The sequence below is a fragment of the Pagrus major genome, chromosome 19 (genome assembly GCF_040436345.1).
Source record: "Pagrus major chromosome 19, Pma_NU_1.0".
Lineage (NCBI taxonomy): Eukaryota > Metazoa > Chordata > Actinopteri > Spariformes > Sparidae > Pagrus > Pagrus major.
In genome coordinates, this window is record NC_133233.1 from 26,166,086 (window position 1) to 26,186,555 (window position 20,470).

The 20,470-nt window shown below is 37.9% G+C and overlaps 2 protein-coding genes across 2 annotated transcripts; one reads left to right on the forward strand and one right to left on the reverse strand.

The window, feature by feature from the left end:
• Positions 1–6,959: 6,959 nt before the first annotated feature.
• irf9 (interferon regulatory factor 9) lies at positions 6,960–16,146 on the forward strand. Its single transcript, XM_073488569.1, has 10 exons — positions 6,960–7,067; positions 7,496–7,566; positions 8,645–8,767; positions 8,872–9,052; positions 10,876–11,009; positions 11,560–11,677; positions 12,170–12,229; positions 12,428–12,817; positions 13,070–13,185; positions 14,052–16,146. Exons 2-10 carry the CDS (start codon positions 7,510–7,512, stop codon positions 14,187–14,189), a joined length of 1,317 nt encoding a protein of 438 aa, XP_073344670.1. The 5' UTR covers positions 6,960–7,067; positions 7,496–7,509; the 3' UTR covers positions 14,190–16,146.
• emc9 (ER membrane protein complex subunit 9) lies at positions 16,078–20,068 on the reverse strand. Its single transcript, XM_073488570.1, has 6 exons — positions 19,912–20,068; positions 19,451–19,653; positions 17,718–17,794; positions 17,499–17,568; positions 17,224–17,318; positions 16,078–16,413 (listed from the first exon to the last, which is right to left on the reverse strand). The coding sequence occupies exons 2-6, from the start codon at positions 19,643–19,645 to the stop codon at positions 16,233–16,235; spliced, it is 618 nt and encodes a 205-aa protein (XP_073344671.1). The 5' UTR covers positions 19,646–19,653; positions 19,912–20,068; the 3' UTR covers positions 16,078–16,232.
• Between the last annotated feature and the right edge of the window lie 402 nt (positions 20,069–20,470).

The window sequence follows — 20,470 nt, forward strand, 5'->3', positions numbered from 1 at the left end:
AGAAGAAAAGAAAAACCTTTAAGAGAAACTTTAAATGCTCGTGGCAGTTGATACTAAAGCAAAAAAGTATTTCAGGAGGTTTCAGCCGACTGACATCCTAGAAAAAAACAAAAAACTTGAGCAAAAAAAGTATTTCAGGAGGTTTTTATTACACGAAAACAGCCGACTAACATCCTAGAAAAAAAGAAAAAAAACAAAAAAACTTTTAAGCAAAAAAAGTATTTCAGGAGGTTTTTATTACACGAAAACAGCCGACTAACATCCTAGAAAAGAAAAAAAACTTAAGCAAAAAAAGTATTTCAGGAGGTTTTTATTACACGAAAACAGCCGACTAACATCCTAGAAATTTTTTCTTTTTTAAAAAAAAAACTTAAGCAAAAAAGTATTTCAGGAGGTTTTTATACACGAAAACAGCCGACTAACATCCTAGAAAAAAAGAAAAAAAACAAAAAAACTTTTAAGCAAAAAAAGTATTCCAGGAGGTTTTTATTACACAAAAACAGCCGACTAACATCCTAGAAAAAAAAAAAAATTTCTAAACAAACTTAAGCAAAAAAAGTATTTCAAGACGTTTTTATTACACAAAAACAGCCGACTAACATCCTAGAAAAAAAAGAGAGACTGAAGCAAAAAAGTATTTCAAGACATTTTTATTACACGAAAACAGCCGACTAACATCCTAGAAAAAAAGAAAAAAAACCCCAAACTTTTAAGCAAAAAAAGTATTTCAGGAGGTTTTTATTACATGAAAACAGCCGACTAACATCCCAGAAAAAAAGAAAAAAAAACCCAAACTTTTAAGCAAAAAAAGTATTTCAGGAGGTTTTTATTACACAAAAACAGCCGACTAACATCCTAGAAAAAAAAAAAATTTCTAAACAAACTTAAGCAAAAAAGTATTTCAGGAGGTTTTATTACACGAAAACAGCCGACTAACATCCTAAAAAAAATTTTTTTTTTTTTTTTAAACTTAAGCAAAAAAGTATTTCAGGAGGTTTTTATTACACAAAAACAACCGACTAAGATCCCAGAAAAAAAGAAAAAAAAACCCAAACTTTTAAGCAAAAAAAGTATTTCAGGAGGTTTTTATTACACAAAAACAGCCGACTAACATCCTAGAAAAAAATAAAATTTCTAAACAAACTTAAGCAAAAAAGTATTTCAGGAGGTTTTATTACACGAAAACAGCCGACTAACATCCTAGAAAAAAAAAAAAAAAAAAACTTAAGCAAAAAAGTATTTCAGGACGTTTTTATTAAACGAAAACAGCCGACTAACATCCCAGAAAAAAAGAAAAAAAAACCCAAACTTTTAAGCAAAAAAAGTATTCCAGGAGGTTTTTATTACACAAAAACAGCCGACTAACATCCTAGAAAAAAAAATAAATTTCTAAACAAACTTAAGCAAAAAAGTTTTTCAAGACATTTTTATTACACAAAAACAGCCGACTAACATCCTAGAAAAAAAAGAGAGACTGAAGCAAAAAAGTATTTCAAGACATTTTTATTACACGAAAACAGCCGACTAACATCCCAGAAAAAAAGAAAAAAAACCCCAAACTTTTAAGCAAAAAAAGTATTACAAGACGTTTTTATTACACAAAAACAGCCGACTAACATCCTAGAAAAAAAAGAGAGACTGAAGCAAAAAAGTATTTCAAGACATTTTTATTACACAAAAACAGCCGATTAACATCCCAGAAAAAAAGAAAAAAAAACAAAACTTTTAAGCAAAAAAAGTATTCCAGGAGGTTTTTATTACACGAAAACAGCCGACTAACATCCTAGAATAAAAGAAAAAAACCAAAAACTTTTAAGCAAAAAAAGTATTCCAGGAGGTTTTTATTACACGAAAACAGCCGACTAACATCCTAGAAATTTTTTCTTTTTTAAAAAAAAAACTTAAGCAAAAAAGTATTTCAGGAGGTTTTTATACACGAAAACAGCCGACTAACATCCTAGAAAAAAAAACAAAAAAAAAAAAACTTTTAAACAAAAAAAGTATTTCAGGAGGTTTTTATACACGAAAACAGCCGACTAACATCCTAGAAAAAAAAAAAAAAAACAAGCAAAAAAAGTATTTCAGGAGGTTTTTATTACACAAAAACAGCCGACTACCATCCCAGAAGAAAAGAAAAACCTTTAAGAGAAACTTTAAATGCTCGTGGCAGTTGATACTAAAGCAAAAAAGTATTTCAGGAGGTTTCAGCCGACTGACATCCTAGAAAAAAACAAAAAACTTGAGCAAAAAAAGTATTTCAGGAGGTTTTTATTACACGAAAACAGCCGACTAACATCCTAGAAAAAAAGAAAAAAAACAAAAAAACTTTTAAGCAAAAAAAGTATTTCAGGAGGTTTTTATTACACGAAAACAGCCGACTAACATCCTAGAAAAGAAAAAAAACTTAAGCAAAAAAAGTATTTCAGGAGGTTTTTATTACACGAAAACAGCCGACTAACATCCTAGAAATTTTTTCTTTTTTAAAAAAAAAACTTAAGCAAAAAAGTATTTCAGGAGGTTTTTATACACGAAAACAGCCGACTAACATCCTAGAAAAAAAGAAAAAAAACAAAAAAACTTTTAAGCAAAAAAAGTATTCCAGGAGGTTTTTATTACACAAAAACAGCCGACTAACATCCTAGAAAAAAAAAAAAATTTCTAAACAAACTTAAGCAAAAAAAGTATTTCAAGACGTTTTTATTACACAAAAACAGCCGACTAACATCCTAGAAAAAAAAGAGAGACTGAAGCAAAAAAGTATTTCAAGACATTTTTATTACACGAAAACAGCCGACTAACATCCTAGAAAAAAAGAAAAAAAACCCCAAACTTTTAAGCAAAAAAAGTATTTCAGGAGGTTTTTATTACATGAAAACAGCCGACTAACATCCCAGAAAAAAAGAAAAAAAAACCCAAACTTTTAAGCAAAAAAAGTATTTCAGGAGGTTTTTATTACACAAAAACAGCCGACTAACATCCTAGAAAAAAAAAAAATTTCTAAACAAACTTAAGCAAAAAAGTATTTCAGGAGGTTTTATTACACGAAAACAGCCGACTAACATCCTAAAAAAAATTTTTTTTTTTTTTTTAAACTTAAGCAAAAAAGTATTTCAGGAGGTTTTTATTACACAAAAACAACCGACTAAGATCCCAGAAAAAAAGAAAAAAAAACCCAAACTTTTAAGCAAAAAAAGTATTTCAGGAGGTTTTTATTACACAAAAACAGCCGACTAACATCCTAGAAAAAAATAAAATTTCTAAACAAACTTAAGCAAAAAAGTATTTCAGGAGGTTTTATTACACGAAAACAGCCGACTAACATCCTAGAAAAAAAAAAAAAAAAAAACTTAAGCAAAAAAGTATTTCAGGACGTTTTTATTAAACGAAAACAGCCGACTAACATCCCAGAAAAAAAGAAAAAAAAACCCAAACTTTTAAGCAAAAAAAGTATTCCAGGAGGTTTTTATTACACAAAAACAGCCGACTAACATCCTAGAAAAAAAAATAAATTTCTAAACAAACTTAAGCAAAAAAAGTATTTCAAGACGTTTTTATTACACAAAAACAGCCGACTAACATCCTAGAAAAAAAAGAGAGACTGAAGCAAAAAAGTTTTTCAAGACATTTTTATTACACAAAAACAGCCGACTAACATCCTAGAAAAAAAAGAGAGACTGAAGCAAAAAAGTATTTCAAGACATTTTTATTACACGAAAACAGCCGACTAACATCCCAGAAAAAAAGAAAAAAAACCCCAAACTTTTAAGCAAAAAAAGTATTCCAGGAGGTTTTTATTACACGAAAACAGCCGACTAACATCCTAGAAATTTTTTTTTTTTTAAAAAAAAAACTTAAGCAAAAAAGTATTTCAGGAGGTTTTTATACACGAAAACAGCCGACTAACATCCTAGAAAAAAAGAAAAAAAACAAAAAAACTTTTAAGCAAAAAAAGTATTCCAGGAGGTTTTTATTACACAAAAACAGCCGACTAACATCCTAGAAAAAAAAAAAATTTCTAAACAAACTTAAGCAAAAAAAGTATTACAAGACGTTTTTATTACACAAAAACAGCCGACTAACATCCTAGAAAAAAAAGAGAGACTGAAGCAAAAAAGTATTTCAAGACATTTTTATTACACGAAAACAGCCGACTAACATCCCAGAAAAAAAGAAAAAAAACCCCAAACTTTTAAGCAAAAAAAGTATTTCAGGAGGTTTTTATTACACAAAAACAGCCGACTAACATCCTAAAAAAAATTTTTTTTTTTTTTTTAAACTTAAGCAAAAAAAGTATTTCAGGAGGTTTTTATTACACAAAAACAGCCGACTAAGATCCCAGAAAAAAAGAAAAAAAAACCCCAAACTTTTAAGCAAAAAAAGTATTTCAGGAGGTTTTTATTACACAAAAACAGTCGACTAACATCCTAGAAAAAAAAGAGAGACTGAAGCAAAAAAGTATTTCAAGACATTTTTATTACACGAAAACAGCCGACTAACATCCTAGAAAAAAAAAAAAAAAACCCAAACTTTTAAGCAAAAAAAGTATTCCAGGAGGTTTTTATTACACAAAAACAGCCGACTAACATCCTAAAAATTTGTTTTATTTTTTTTTTAAACTTAAGCAAAAAAGTATTTCAGGAGGTTTTTATTACACAAAAACAGCCGACTAAGATCCTAGAAAAAAAAAAAATTCTAAACAAACTTAAGCAAAAAAGTATTTCAGGAGGTTTTTATTACACAAAAACAGCCGATTAACATCCCAGAAAAAAAGAAAAAAAACCCCAAACTTTTAAGCAAAAAAAGTATTCCAGGAGGTTTTTATTACACAAAAACAGCCGACTAACATCCTAAAAAATTTTTTTATTTTTTTTTTAAACTTAAGCAAAAAAGTATTTCAGGAGGTTTTTATTACACAAAAACAGCCGACTAACATCCTAGAAAAAAAAAAAATTTCTAAACAAACTTAAGCAAAAAAGTATTTCAGGAGGTTTTATTACACGAAAACAGCCGACTAACATCCTAAAAAAAATTATTTTTTTTTTTTTAAACTTAAGCAAAAAAGTATTTCAGGAGGTTTTTATTACACAAAAACAGCCGACTAAGATCCCAGAAAAAAAGAAAAAAAACCCCAAACTTTTAAGCAAAAAAAGTATTTCAGGAGGTTTTTATTACACAAAAACAGCCGACTAACATCCCAGAAAAAAAGAAAAAAAAACCCAAACTTTTAAGCAAAAAAAGTATTTCAGGAGGTTTTTATTACACAAAAACAGCCGACTAACATCCTAGAAAAAAATAAAATTTCTAAACAAACTTAAGCAAAAAAGTATTTCAGGAGGTTTTTATTACACGAAAACAGCCGACTAACATCCTAGAAAAAAAAAAAAAAAAAAACTTAAGCAAAAAAGTATTTCAGGAGGGTTTTATTACACGAAAACAGCCGACTAACATCCCAGAAAAAAAGAAAAAAAAACCCAAACTTTTAAGCAAAAAAAGTATTCCAGGAGGTTTTTATTACACGAAAACAGCCGACTAACATCCCAGAAAAAAAAAAAAATTTCTAAACAAACTTAAGCAAAAAAAGTATTTCAAGACGTTTTTATTACACAAAAACAGTCGACTAACATCCTAGAAAAAAAAGAGAGACTGAAGCAAAAAAGTTTTTCAAGACATTTTTATTACACAAAAACAGCCGACTAACATCCTAGAAAAAAAAGAGAGACTGAAGCAAAAAAGTATTTCAAGACATTTTTATTACACGAAAACAGCCGACTAACATCCTAGAAAAAAAGAAAAAAAAACCCAAACTTTTAAGCAAAAAAAGTATTTCAGGAGGTTTTTATTACACAAAAACAGCCGACTAACATCCTAAAAATTTTTTTTATTTTTTTTTAAAACTTAAGCAAAAAAGTATTTCAAGACATTTTTATTACACGAAAACAGCCGACTAAGATCCCAGAAAAAAAGAAAAAAAAACCCAAACTTTTAAGCAAAAAAAGTATTCCAGGAGGTTTTTTTTACACAAAAACAGCCGACTAACATCCTAAAAAATTTTTTTATTTTTTTTTAAAACTTAAGCAAAAAAGTATTTCAGGAGGTTTTTATTACACAAAAACAGCCGACTAACATCCCAGAAAAAAGAAAAAAAAAAACTTAAGCAAAAAAGTATTTCAGGAGGGTTTTATTACACAAAAACAGCCGACTAACATCCTAGAAAAAAAAAAAAATTTCTAAACAAACTTAAGCAAAAAAAGTATTTCAAGACGTTTTTATTACACGAAAACAGCCGACTAACATCCTAGAAGAAAAGAAAAACCTTTAAGAGAAACTTTAAATGCTCGTGGCAGTTGATACTAAAGCAAAAAAGTATTTCAGGAGGTTTTTATTACACAAAACAAGCACAATGTGATCATTTAATACACAGCCGAATAACATCCTTGAAAAAAAAAAAAACTTAAAGAGAAACTTAAAATGCTCATTGCAGTAGTGTTACCAAAAACACTACAAGAAACTTCCTTATTTTTATCGTCTTTTTTAACAACAAAAATAATACAAGACACGAGATATTCATTTGATAGACTGAATGTCAGTTTGGATTCATGTGTATGTATTTTTTCAGGTTAATAACTTTTGTGCAAGTGACTTTAAAATCCCTCAAATCTCAACGTTTATTTCAACATAACATCTCTTATGCAATGTCCTGAAAAGTTACAGCACAATAACATGAAACAGATGACTCAACATACATCAAGTTTAAATGTAACACTATAAATTGAAGAGTTAAAACTTTAACTACATTATTACGTAATAATTAATAATTTAAGGTGGATGAAGACACCTGAATGAGGAGGTAAAGAGGTGTTTTGTGTCTGTATATATGTATATATATATATTTATATTTGATGCGGGTCCGTTGTCGCCCCCTGGCGGCCCGCACACGCACCGGTTCTGTAAAGTCACGTGATTTCGGGGAAAAGGAGCGTCTGTGCGGAGGCAGCTGAGTCCCGCACCGCAGAGCCGGAGAGCAGACACCGTCAGTGTGCACGCACCGCGGAGGAAACGCAACCGAGGTAAACGAAACTTAAATCAACTTCCTTAATTCAACACCTTTGCGTCTATATTCGATATATCTATAAATGTCAGCGTAACAGGTGAGAGCAGGCGCCGCTTTAGGGTTCTGCTCCTCCACCAGACTCCGTTTAAAAAAGTGTCGATTTTAGAAGTGTAGTGGTTTTTTGAGCGTGTGAGCTGCGTTCAATGTCTCGGCTCGATCTCAAACTGCTCACACGAGTCTTACAGCGAAATCTGCATGAAAACAAGTCGATGTTTAAACATTTTCACGCGGATTTTCTTCTTAATATGTTTTTTTTTAATTTATTTTTTTTATTGTTTATAATGAGGATATTGTTGTTAAAGCGCCGGGGGGAGGGGCCTGTTTTGACATGGGTCTGATTTGTTTATTGTTTGTTTGTTTGTGTCTCTGTTTTGTTGTTGTTAGTTTTTTAAACAGCCATGGCAGGAGGGAAAATGCGCTCCACACGCAGACTGCGCTCCTGGATCGTCGAACAGGTGTGTGTGTGTGTGTGTGTGTGTGTGTGTGCGTGCTTAAAGTGTGTGTGTGAGGGTGAGGGAGGGGGTGAGGGAGGGAGGAAGGGAGGGGGAGAAGGAAAGGGAAACACAGAGAGAGGATGGCCTCAGGGGATGTTGGACAAACAAACCTTGCATCAGTGATAGAGGTCGATTCAGATCATCTGCTGAAGTAAAAGTACTCAGTTACAAGTAAAAGTACTGCGTTTGCAACATGTTTACAGTAAAGTTAACACCAAGAAATCTTTTTTTTACCCAAAGTTCATGTTCAAAAACTAGTATTTTCAAGGTTTTCTATCTTTGTGCGACACCTATTGAGCCTGTTTTTCACTGGGCTCAGGAAATTCTCAAGTTACATCTTGTAATAGATTACTCTGTTGCATACTAGATGATGCTAAACATCCCATAGGTTCAATGTGATGGTTTGAAATTAGGCATTGATACTTCGTTACTCACAAAGCTGCTCATTTGGTATCGATTCCGTGATGGGGTTTGATTCTGATCATTTGCTAGAGTAAAAGTACTCAGTTACAAGTAAAAGTACTGCATTTGAAACATGTTTACAGTAAAAAAATTACAAGAAATAATTTTTTACCAAAACAAAAAATCTTTAATGTTCAAAAACTAATATCTTCAAGGTTTTCTATCTTTGTGCGACACCTATTGAGCCTGTTTTTCATTGGGTTCAGGAAAGTTACACGTTACAGCTTGTAATGGATTACTCTGTTACATACTGGGTGATGTAAGCAGAAATGTTGCTCGGATGTGAGGGTTCGAAGTCGGGACGGGTGGATAGAAACTCAGCAAATCATCACATTTGTGAAGGTGGAACAATTAAATGTTTTTACACAAGAAAGACTTCAACAATCATCAAAATAGTCTTTTCACTGGTTCATTTCCAGCTTGTTTCAGCTTCACTCACAGCTGCTTCATATGCAAACATCAGAAAAAGTTATAAGATAAATGTAGTGAGGTAAAAAGCATTTTAAATCTCGGGGGTTAGTAGATCAATTTTCATTTTAGGCAATTAAACTGAGTTGTGTGTCTTTGGCTGTTGCAGGTCAGCAGTGGGAAGTACCCGGGTCTGGTCTGGGACGACGATGCCAAAACCATGTTCCGCATCCCGTGGAAACACGCCGGGAAACAGGACTTCCGTAAAGACGAAGACGCCGCCATTTTCAAGGTCGGTTCTGAACTAGCTCACGTACTCCTCGAAAGACAAACGTCCAAATTTTTCTCTAAAAATTGCACAGAACTGAACTGATCCTGGACCTTTTTCCTCTGCAGGCGTGGGCCGAGTTCAAAGGGAAGCTGACGGACGGCGGTCAGGACAACCCGGCGTCCTGGAAGACGCGTCTGCGCTGCGCCCTCAACAAGAGTCCAGAGTTTACGGAGGTGATGGAGCGAGCTCAGCTGGACATCTCCGAGCCCTACAAGGTGTACCGCCTGGTCCCCATCAACGAGCAAGGTGAGACGCATCTCACACACACTCTGGTTTCATTTAAAGATGTGTTTTGTGAGATTTCTGCATAAAAGCGTCTAGAAACGACTCGAACTTTGTTGTATATTTAGTCGACTCGTGTACTTGCATCATCCCGAGTCTTTCAACAGCGTTTAAACCAGAGAAATCCTAATTTTCCTCAAGGTAACGGTGCATTTAACTCAAAAATCATTCATTATAATTTATTTCTTCTTAATCCGACATGAATAACGAGCGGCAGTTGCTTTTTTTTTTAATATCACATCAGTCAGTGTGTCACCACAGGCGGGCTGAAATATTCTGATAAGGCTATCAGCAGCAGCAGGACGATTAAAACGTAACGTGTGGTTATAAAAACAGCCTCGATGTTGAGTTTGACAGACGCAGAGTTTAATAAAAATGATGTTGTTTCCTTTTCTACATAAAAAAGCTCTTTTAAATAAAACAACTGCCTAAATTCAGGTTGTGATATTTTTAGTTTAATATCAAAATATGAAACAATACAGCAAATAATCTCACTGATATTTTATTTTTATTTGTATATTCACCTTTAACTTTTATCATTAAGGATTTGTGTACAACTGACTCCAATCTCAATAAAATGTTTTAAAAAATTGATATTTAAAAGACATAAAATGGACAGTTTTGAATTTAGAGTTTGATTTTCGGTCCTCGGGGGGGAAAATGACTCATTAATATCTGCGGGCTCGGTATTTTTCAGCCTCACAGCCTGTCAGGTGACAAACATCGGCACAAAACACTGATTCAGATGTTACACAATGCGACTTCAGAAACGTCTCCTGTTTGTATTTGAATAAACTTTCCACCCCGACACTCCCCGTCTATTTTTGTACATTTAGGAAGAACTCATGCCGTCCACAGTATTGTGAAATAAACCGTGGCTTTTTACTCCTGCGTCCCGAGTGATTTCAGTACTTCAGATTCTGCTTTTTTTTTTTGCTCATTTTGAGTCATAAGAAACTTCAGCTGAAGCGTCTGCAGACGTGTCGTCGACCTGCTGGTATCAGCTGAACCGTATTTACGAGCTCTGCTGTTTGCTCTCTGATCTCCACATCTGATGACACGTTTCTGTTGTTGTCACATTGAAATGATCGATTCAGTTCCTTAACGAGATGTTATTTATTACCGGACTTTAACTCCTCTCTGCTGTGCTATTAAACCTGCTGTATTTGCGTGTTCAGGACTTACATAAGGTACTTTACATGTGTTTAAAGCCTCTATACAAACAACCAAGCCTTGCTGCATGACAATATGTACACAGTGACGTGGTGAGAAAAGATCAAAGTGCAGTTCTGACGGAGGCTGATGTTCATTTGATGCCGTTTTCTTCCTTCTTTAATTATTCTGGTATTAAATCTTAATCTCATTTTAGACAAGTCCAAGTAAAAACCCTCCCGCACAGCTGTTTTTCAGCGAGAGTTGAATTTTTGGTTGGAGTTTCACCGTCTGAACAAAAGATGATGAGTCAAAAAACCACAGGATGAAAAAAGACAAGCGCAGATCGAGTGACTTGTTGCTGTTTTTGCTGAGTCAGCGCGGCAGTGAGCAGATACCGACACCAGAAAGTTCAGCCAACATCAACCCAGGAACTGGGACGAGACAGCAGCTGCTTTTATCCGGCTCAAACAGTCAGAACGTGCAAAGAAGAATAATTAATCAGTGACATCCTCGTGACTCGCTGTGCATTATTACATATTTAAGGTGTGTCTGGTTTCATTACTGACTGACTGATTGATTGATTGATTGATCTGATGTGTAAACCGGTCCTTGTACTGATGGGGTGTGTTCAGGTGTGGTGGTTCCTGAGAAGAAATGCCGAGGAAAAGCCACCAAGAGGTCGAAAAGGAGGCGGAGCAGCGAATCAGACAGCGACGATGGCAGCCAGGTGAAGCAGATAAAGACAGAAGAGGTCACATCACAGCAGGTGAGTTAATTATTATGGGATGGAGAGGGGTTGAGGGGGGGGACGACAACATAATCGGTCTTTTTTGTTTTGTTTTCTCAAACATGAAGCTTAAACAGAGAAAAACTGCACGTTGCAGCGACGCAGGCCGCAAAACCTGTGGTTGATCCGCCTGGTAGAATCGTTTTCCCGCCTTCTCTTCCGGCGTTTAGCTCCGGTGCTTATAACGGGAATTGTGACTTGTAGTTTCCCCGGTAAACAAACCGCCCTCTTCGGCTGTTGCAGTCCCTCCTGACTGGTTGGCTGCTGCTCCTCTTGGATTATGTTACTCTCGGTCTCTGGTCACTGCGTCGCTCAGAGACACGAAGAGGTCGATGTGTTTAAAGGGGAAAGTTCAGCTTCAGCTTCAGTTCATTTTACTCACGCAGACACACCAGCGCACGTGTGAATCCTCACTACGGCAAAAGGCGTTTCCTCTGGTGTCTGAGAATACTTGAGCCGTGTCCTAGAGTAACTAAGTACATTTACTCAAGTATCTAAATAAATCTGGACTTTGCTCTTCATGTTTCAGGCAGATAAAAACCTCTGTGATGCTCAGAGTGTTGTCGGAGAGGTTCTGCTGCAGAGCGTCGTCCCCGCCCCGACAGGAGAGCTGGTTCAGTTCACCACCACCACCACTCAGGCAGACGGTGAGTTCAACGGGTTTATTCTACAGCTGACGACACCGGACACCGATTACCGAGTCGATCAATACAACTGAAACTGGACTCGACACTTCTGGCGTTTAATGACTTCAGATTTGTATCCTCTTAGTCATGGAAAAACAGAATGTTGTTGACGGATATTATTAGTCATAGTTTTCATGAAGAAGACTCACATTCGGAGGAACCGGCGCCGCCCTCCACGAAACGGGAAACCTTATTGCCTCGTAACTACGGACAAAATGAGTAATGCTTCCAAATTAGGAGGAGAAATCTGATTACTGAGCTGCTGCTGCACACGTGCTCAGATCAATAACCAGGTTACTACATGTAAACATGACCTCATTCCTCAGAGTAACCTGGTTTCTCCAGTGCACGATGTCATGTCAGTGATTAAAGACTAAACAGACAGCGCTGACTCTGGCTGCTCACATCTGATGCAACCAGCTGATCCATCATGATTTATTTTTCTCTCTGCAGTTGTCGATGAGATCACACTGGACGTTCGGATCGAGGAGAGCGTCCCGGCTCCCACAGGAGGTAATAAACTGAAAAACATCACAGCTCTGCAGGTTTTTGTACAAAAAGCTGTGATTATGTTTTAGATTTTTAAACCTGAGAGCGATTCTCTGGAAACATGTAGTCTGCATCGGCTTTTAACTACAATTTGCTTGAATTGAGCTTTTATTTTGAAAGTTAAAGCATCTATTAACAATCCTTCCCTTTGTGTTTCTTCAGTCCAGGACGCCTTCAGTGTGGTGGTTCATTATTTAGGACAGGAAGTCCTTCAACGTCAGATCCAGGGCGCTGACATCAGGATAACGTACCTGCCGTCCTCTGTCGCCCCGCCGACCTCAGCCACCCTGAAAGGCAGGTTTCCTCGCATCCCGCTGCCGGAGCCGCCCTCCACGCTGCCGGCCGGCCAGGAGCTGCAGGCCCTGTTCACCCTGCTGCCCTTCATGGAGAAAGGGGTGGCGCTGACCTCCACGCCGCAGGGAGTCTACGGCAGACGGTACTGCCAAGGGCGGGTGTTCTGGACGGGGCCGCACACGACGGCACCGGGGCTGCACAAGATGGAGAGGAACACGGAGCCGGTGCTGCTCTTCAGCAAAGAAGCCTTCAAACAACGTGAGTCAGGGAGGAGCTGACGGAGGAAGTTTGAGCTCCACCTCCAACTGGACAAGCATCATTCATTAATCTTATTGTAATTAAATGAGCTGAATGATCCTTTAATGGCTGAGGTTTTTGTCTTTGATGGACTCGAGTTATTTCAACCTTAAACCGCGTTATTTTATGAATTGAATTTGGTGTATGAACGATCATGGACCATTTTTTGGATATTAGAAGTGTTCATCTCCTTTTCTTTCCCTTCCTCATCAGAACTGGACTTCTTCCGTGCAAACGGCGGCGAGCCTCCTCAGTGCGGCGTCACTCTGTGTTTCGGAGAAGAGCTGAGCAACACTGAAGACCCGTCTGGAAAACTCATTATCGTTCAGGTGAGTGTGTTGACACGAATCAATCTGTTTGATAATCCGCTTTCAGCTGCAGTTTGCACTATTCTTTGTTATATAAAGAAACTAATGGAAGAATTAATGACATTTTGTTTACTTTTTTAACATTTCATAAACTTGGCTTGGCATAAACAGACATGATGTTTTCTGCACAAAGAAATAAAGAAGTTAATGCAGAACATTTGCCGAATTTACAAGAAGGCCCAAATAATTAAGAATTTGTCAGAGACAGTGTTTTACAAAGTTTATAAAGTCTCTCCTAACTCAACAACTCACTAAATCGAGTGATTTTTAAAGGGAGTCTGGTGGCTTTCTCTTTCCACGGCAAAGAGACAGTCTATATTGGTTACTCTTTACTGTGTTTGTAAAATTTCAGATGTTTACCATCAATAAAATGTTGCCTTGTTTCATGAATTTAGTGTAAATCAGTTGGAGTAGTGTGTAGAAGCAGACAGGCTGGTACAGCCATGTTGCAACAAGGAAAGGAACATTTTATGTTTTGTATTTAATGCCGAATTTTCAGGAAAGCACCAATGATTTTGAATTAGCCGTCGCTGTTTGGCAAAGTTTTTTAAGTTTCTCTTCACCTCAACAACTCTCAAAATTGTGCAATTTGTTAAGGGAGACTGGTGATATTGTGGTTACGAGTTTGAGCTGTTGAAACAGACAGCGTGTTCCCAAACATCGGCTAAAAAATGCGGCCCAGATACCAAGTCTGAACAAGGTTTAAAAAAACAAATGTGGACATAAAAACGAAACTTGAGCACCAAACCTGTGAGTGTGGATCCTCGACACAAACGTTTCCCAACGATAACACCGTTACCTCTTCTTGTCTTTTCTGTCCTCTGCAGATCACTTTACCGTGGGCGCAACAGCAGGTCCAGAACGCTCAGTCGCTCTTCGAGTCCATCTCCATCCTCCAGACTCTGGCCAGTCAGTCTCCACTGGGAGAAATCACTCTAAACCTGGTCCCCTGTGGGTCCGCCTGAGCGCCGTGTCCAACGTCGGGGGGGGGGGGGTTCATTTCAAAATAAGACACATCCCCACTTAAAAGCCATTCATACAAAGTAAAAGCATACAGGGCTGAGCGATAGGTCGACATGTTTGTCACATTTCACTGTAAAAGCGTCACTCAGAGGGAAGTTTCAGATCAAATTAAAACCCGACTGATTTGATTTTCTTGTATCGCTCGGCCCTCGTAGAATAGCACAAAACAAATCTTAAAGCGCCTACGAGAAAAGTATCAAAAAGAAAATTTTACTATTGGACTTTTTTTTGTTTTTGTCCCGTAAATGGACACAGAGCTTTTTGGGGACGGTGCTCGTAGAGATCAGTCGGTTTGTACTGGAAGCACTACATGTAAACAGAGAAGTCGACCTCAGAGCTGCAACGATATTTCAATCAGCAGAATTGATCTGTTCAACTTTTTTGATAATCAATAGTTTGTCATTTTCCTACATTTTTAAAAAAAAAAAAAAACTTTCTTAGCTTCGATTTGCACTTTTCTTTGTCACATATGATAGTAAATCAAATATCTTTAAGGTTTTGGACTGTTAGTCAGACTTTCTGTTTACTCTCACATCTCATAGACTTCACGATTAGCTGATGCTGTCAGTTGCAGCTCTCGTCGTCTTCCTTCCGTTCTTGAAATCTAGAAATGTGACACGAACTCAGTTGTCTGGTCACGGCTGCACGTCTGTTTTCCTCTAAGCCGGCGGTTCCCAACCTGCGAGTCGGACCCCTCAGAAAAGGGACACAAGGTGACGTCTGAGGTGGTCGAGAGAAGATTAACGAGAAGGGAAGCAGTCAAAAACATGTCTGCTCCACAAAGATGAACTTATCTTGTAAGTTACTGGATAGTTCGGTTTGTTTTTTCCCATAAATACTCTAATGAACCGAGGCTGACGGGTTGGGAACCGCCGCTCTGAGCAGCTCATCACTGTTGTGTTTATACTTGAGCGACATTTAAACCTCCTTCTTGAAGCTGCAACAAAAAGTAGTTCAGTAGAGCAGCTGTAGTAAGCAAAGACGTATCTCGCAGTTATTTGTTATCAGTTGTTTTTTTTAATGTAACGCCTGTGATCAGCTATTAGTTTCCATGTTAGCTTCCTGTTGTTAAACACAGACATCGATACAATTACAAACGTGTGTTAAAGGTCGTCTTCACACTCCTGAACGACCGTCATTCCTGGTCCAGGTAGAAATCATCTGTCAGGTTATTATGTGAGAAAATAATTTACAGTAGTGTACAGAGTGTAGCTCGACCTTCTGTGTCTAAGAGAGGATTAGTGTTTTTTACATTTACACTTGTTTAGACATTTTATAAGCTGTTAGGATGTGTAAGGGGAAAACAAACATACGAAACATTTCAATATAAAAGTCTTGCAGTAAATACAGTCTGCTGAAGCTCAGGATGTTTGTTTTTCTTGAGGCTGTCAGAGGCATTTTTATGACTTGTATGTATGTTTATATACTGCTCATAAATGCTAAATTATTACTGTTGTTTCACAGTTATTTCTGGTTTCTAGTATGACACCGAAACTGGATCAATTCAGCTTTCGATTTCAATCACGATTCATCATCCTTCAGCTTCAACTCGATGTATTCACCGCAGGACTTTCGTATTATAAAAAGGTGTTTCTGTTTTTTTGTCCACCCCTTGGAGCTTGTCATGTACATAGGAACAACAGTAATACAGCAACAAAAGGACACAACAGGACCAGATAAACCACAGGTGCTTGGCAGTAGTGTTAAAAGGTGTTTTTAAGGAGACTTTTCCATTTTAAGTCAGTGGGGGTGTTGGGCTGAACCAAAAGGCACACTGACGGGGGTGGGGGGGTGGAAGACTACAGAGAGAGATCTATCGGACTGTAAATATTTTGTTATTTATGCATGTTTTATGTCATGTCTGTGTTCAGTCACAACAAATAAAGCATTAAAAATAAAGCTAAACTCTGTGTGGTCGTGTACGTGGTGATGCAACAGAACACAAATAATCTGGACCCTGGTACAAACTGGTGCTACAGACTGGACTACATGCTGCCGTTGGCCGGCGAGGCGAGCTCTGCTATCTTGTTGTTAAGCTTCTGATTGGTCCAGTCCTTTGTAATGTCGTCCAAGTGGCTGTCGAAGTCCACCAGTAGCGAATGATCGCCGGAGTCCAGCATCTGACCGGCTATCGCCCGAGTCTCCTCCCACTGTCGCAGCATTATCCTGAACACAGCGAGGAAAAATGAAACAAGGGAGAGGTCAGCGTCGATGCAGGGAAGAGACTGTGATTTTTCTTGAGGTGCATAATGAAAACAAACGTCCTGCTCTCTACTCTTTTTTTGTAAATTCTGGCATACTCTCTGAATGAAAGATGGTGAAGTTAACTTTGTTTCAGTGCCGCACCACCCGACTACAGAGCAGCTTCATTCCTCAATTTATCCTCAGAACGCCACCATAAAAAATCTATTTTTTAATTTTCTTGTGGGAATCAACTGTGCTCGATTTTGACTGTTTTCTGAATGTTTTTTTTTTAACCAGTCAAAGTTTAAACTCCTGTTTCAGCATCAGGAAGCAACACTTGTCCACATGGCCCTTGTGGTGTCTCTATGATCCACTCTGGTGAAATAGAGGGGGGATTACAGGCAGGCAGCCGTACATAACTCTTCTTATTCTTTTATTTCTTGCCTCATTTTGGGCATTTCCACTCAGGGTTTTTTTTTATTTCGCAAACACTGAAAAGAGCTGGGTGGAAACACAGAGAAAGTCGTCTGTTATATAAGTTTGTGCCTGTGTGAAGGTCTGAATTATTATGACTCAAACTAACCAACACTGATGTGGTTTCACTTTGAATCACCATAGTGAGTTTTCACCGTAAAAACAACCTCAGAGCTCAACAGGAAACGTGTCAGCGTCTGGTAATGTGTGAAATGTGTAATTAATAATCCGCAAATTTCTACAAGACTCTTTAACACCTTTCTTTCTGAGAATGAGGCGTTGATCTGGGAGAAACACGACCCGCCGGCTGTCACTTACGTGTGTTTGTCTTTGAGCGTCCATCTTGAATCTTTGCGCTCGTACATGACGATGGGAGGAACCCGATAGTCTGGAGACATCTTACTGCCGTCGAGCTGTGACACAAAACAAAGAGACACACATTCAATAAATCAGACATCGTAATGATTTATAAAACATAAAATGAGAAAAAGAAATGTCTTTAAACTGATTGGTTTTGTTTCACCACTGGCTACAGACAGACAGGACAGGGTAAGAGGATGGTGTTGAAAACAAATGACAGCAGTTATTCTTACCATTAACAAAACTGCATTTTCAAACTGCTCAGAAATCTTATCGGCTATCTTCAGCGCGCACGGCGTCGGGCTGTCGAAGTCGAAAGATAAATCGATTAAACAGAAAGTTAGAAAAGTTGACATTTTTCTATAATTACAGCCGCGTTGTAACATTTCAGACAACATCTTCAACATCTCAAAGGTTAAATTAGCTGAAATCAAAGGGGGTGTTGAACTCACCTACTGTCCAACACGCAGGCGTTGGCCTGATAGTATCCCACTATCCTCTGCTGAGTCTGTGAACACCAAACATCAACCTGCAGCAACACAGCAGACCGTCACTTTACAACAGCATTTACATCAAATGCAAAAACTGCTCCGGTGAGAGCAAAGATTATCTCTGCTCATGGGGACAAATCACTCTCCTCATGACAGGAGAGCTTCCTCTGCAGCTGGACAAGCAGGAATATCAGTGAAGTAGTCAGTTTGAATTTAGGCTGATATTTATGTGAGTTTTCTGGACTGGAGAAAAACACAAACAGTTGAAATCTTAGAAAAAATAAAGTACAATGTGTAAAATCTTCCAGCTCTGTTTCCTTCACTGTGCTTCTCAACACAAGTTTATCTTCATAACCATCAAACCCTCTCAGTGTCTTGGTAGTTTTTCAGCTGTAAAATGCTTCAGCTAACTTACAATGAACGTCACATAAACCTGTTTCAAACTGGACCAGCAAGGTTACATGAAATGTTTGAGATTGACATTAAGGGTTCATTTCCTTCTCTTAAAAAACTAATCAACTTAGGTACAGGCGTTACTGTATTTCATTATATTATATGTAGAGCTGAGCTGATTTTCATTAAATTTCTCAGGGACTGATTCATGGATCTTGATGATAAAAATCAAATGTATTTATGGGTAATTAGTCATGTGTGGTTTAAAATTTAGAGAGATTCAGGGCTTTTGAGTTTGATACTGGATGAGGCTTGATTGAATTAAACTGGACTGTCGGGCCATGGCGGAGGTATGCGCTCGTCCGAGTGCCATTCTAGTTTGCTCTGAAAAATAGTTTTCATATTGGACAATATATACGCCGAACACCAATACATCTGTGAGAGGCCAATCAGCCAACCGATATATACTATTTTGACAATCAATTAAGTGGTTTAGTCATTTTTAAAGAAGAAAAAGTCCTGTAAAATGTAAAATGTTAATATTTTCTGTGTTTTTTTATTAAACTTCTCAATGACACAATCTGAATATCTCTTTGAGGACGTTATCCGGGGCTTTGGGAAACACTGATCGGCAATTTTCACTTTTCTGACATTTTATAGACCAAACAAGTCATAATTGTTGCAGCCTCAATTAAATGTGTGGTCAAGAGAGCACTAATAACACAGAAAAACATCCGTCAGTCAGTCTAATTTAACAGCCAGCTGTTGTCTCTTTGACTTGAAATCCCAGTTTCCTTTTCGTTGGTAAAAACATGTCTTAACTTGATTGCGTGGCACAAAGTAGAGGGACGAGCAAACATAACATCCACATGTGAGGGCTTAAAATCTGACGTTTTACTTAAGCTGTCTGCAGAAATGACATGTTATTTCCACCTGACTGCTCAACAAGACCAGCAGTAACTTACAGCTACAAACTCAGACTGTGCCTGTGAGGATACTGAACCATGCACCACACCTGTCAGAGGATACTGAACCATGCACCACACCTGTGAGGATACTGAACCATGCACCACACCTGTGAGGATACTGAACCATGCACCACACCTGTCAGGATACTGAACCATGCACCACACCTGTCAGAGGATACTGAACCATGCACCACACCTGTGAGGATACTGAACCATGCACCACACCTGTGAGGATACTGAACCATGCACCACACCTGTCAGAGGATACTGAACCATGCACCACACCTGTCAGGATACTGAACCATGCACCACACCTGTCAGAGGCTGTCCTACCTGTGTGAGGGCCAGCTGAGTGATGGGGGCCAGGGACAGGTGGGAGTGAAGCAGCGGGACGCAGTCGGTCACACACACCGTGTCTCCCGCGGTGCTGGACGACAGCAGCAGCCCGTTGATGCTGCAGCGCGGAAACAGGCAGCAGTGCAGGTACATCTTCACATAAGCCCGGCAGGACAGCTCCACCTCGCCCATGATGACCACTGAGAGGACACAGACACAAAGGCTCTGACAACCGGCTTCAACGCACCCCGGTGGAGGCTAAATGTACTCGAGCAACACAACAATGATTTCCAAACTACAGAAGAGCCAGCAGTCATCGCGTTCAGCACTTAATTTAACACAAACCAGGCAGAAATCATCCTCACGGTGGGATTTTAACTGGATGTAGCTAGCTAGCTTAGCTCAATCAGCTAGCTAGTTACTACATTAGCATGCCAGCAATCCGAGCAAAGTCTTACCGTGTAGAGGAATATAATATATTAAACGAAGCCTAAACAAACAAATGTGTTTTATTCCGGTTTTCTAACATATATATATGTTCATGTAGGTTTATAAATGATGTCAAAGGAGCTGTGACGGCTAACTGTTTCACTGAGCAGCTAGAAATACACGTCTGAATGGTTACTTCCGGTACCGCCCAGAAGCGTTAAATGTAATTATCTGATTGGCCGAGACGTAGATCGTGTGCAATCCAATTGGAGGAACAAGGTGCCAATCATTTCTTCTGTGTTTTTCAGCTGCCAATGCTCCACAGCAGTGCGCCCTCTAGCGGAGCGGAGGTATTCCGCAACCTCAGGACAGAATAAAGAGATAAAAAAATGGGAATTATATTTAATTCTCGTGATTTTATTAACCCTCATGCAGCTGCTGATACATTTTATGTTTTTTAAATGTTTTTTTTTCTTTTAAATTCCAACCTCAGCTCATATAATATGTCTATAACACACTGTATATACACACACAGACAGCTAAAACTGTCGTACATATTATGTAACATAAAAAAACATCACTTGTTAT

Coding starts and splice junctions, on each gene's coding strand:
- irf9 (XM_073488569.1), top strand. CDS start 7,510: ATGGCAGGAGGGAAAATGCGCTCCACACGCAGACTGCGCTCCTGGATC. Junction 7,567..8,644: donor GCTCCTGGATCGTCGAACAG/GTGTGTGTGTGT, acceptor TGGCTGTTGCAG/GTCAGCAGTGGGAAGTACCC. Junction 9,053..10,875: donor GGTCCCCATCAACGAGCAAG/GTGAGACGCATC, acceptor GGGTGTGTTCAG/GTGTGGTGGTTCCTGAGAAG.
- emc9 (XM_073488570.1), bottom strand. CDS start 19,645: ATGGGCGAGGTGGAGCTGTCCTGCCGGGCTTATGTGAAGATGTACCTG. Junction 17,795..19,450: donor CTCAGCTGGCCCTCACACAG/GTAGGACAGCCT, acceptor GTGTTGCTGCAG/GTTGATGTTTGGTGTTCACA. Junction 16,414..17,223: donor ACGCTCAAAGACAAACACAC/GTAAGTGACAGC, acceptor CGCTGTGTTCAG/GATAATGCTGCGACAGTGGG.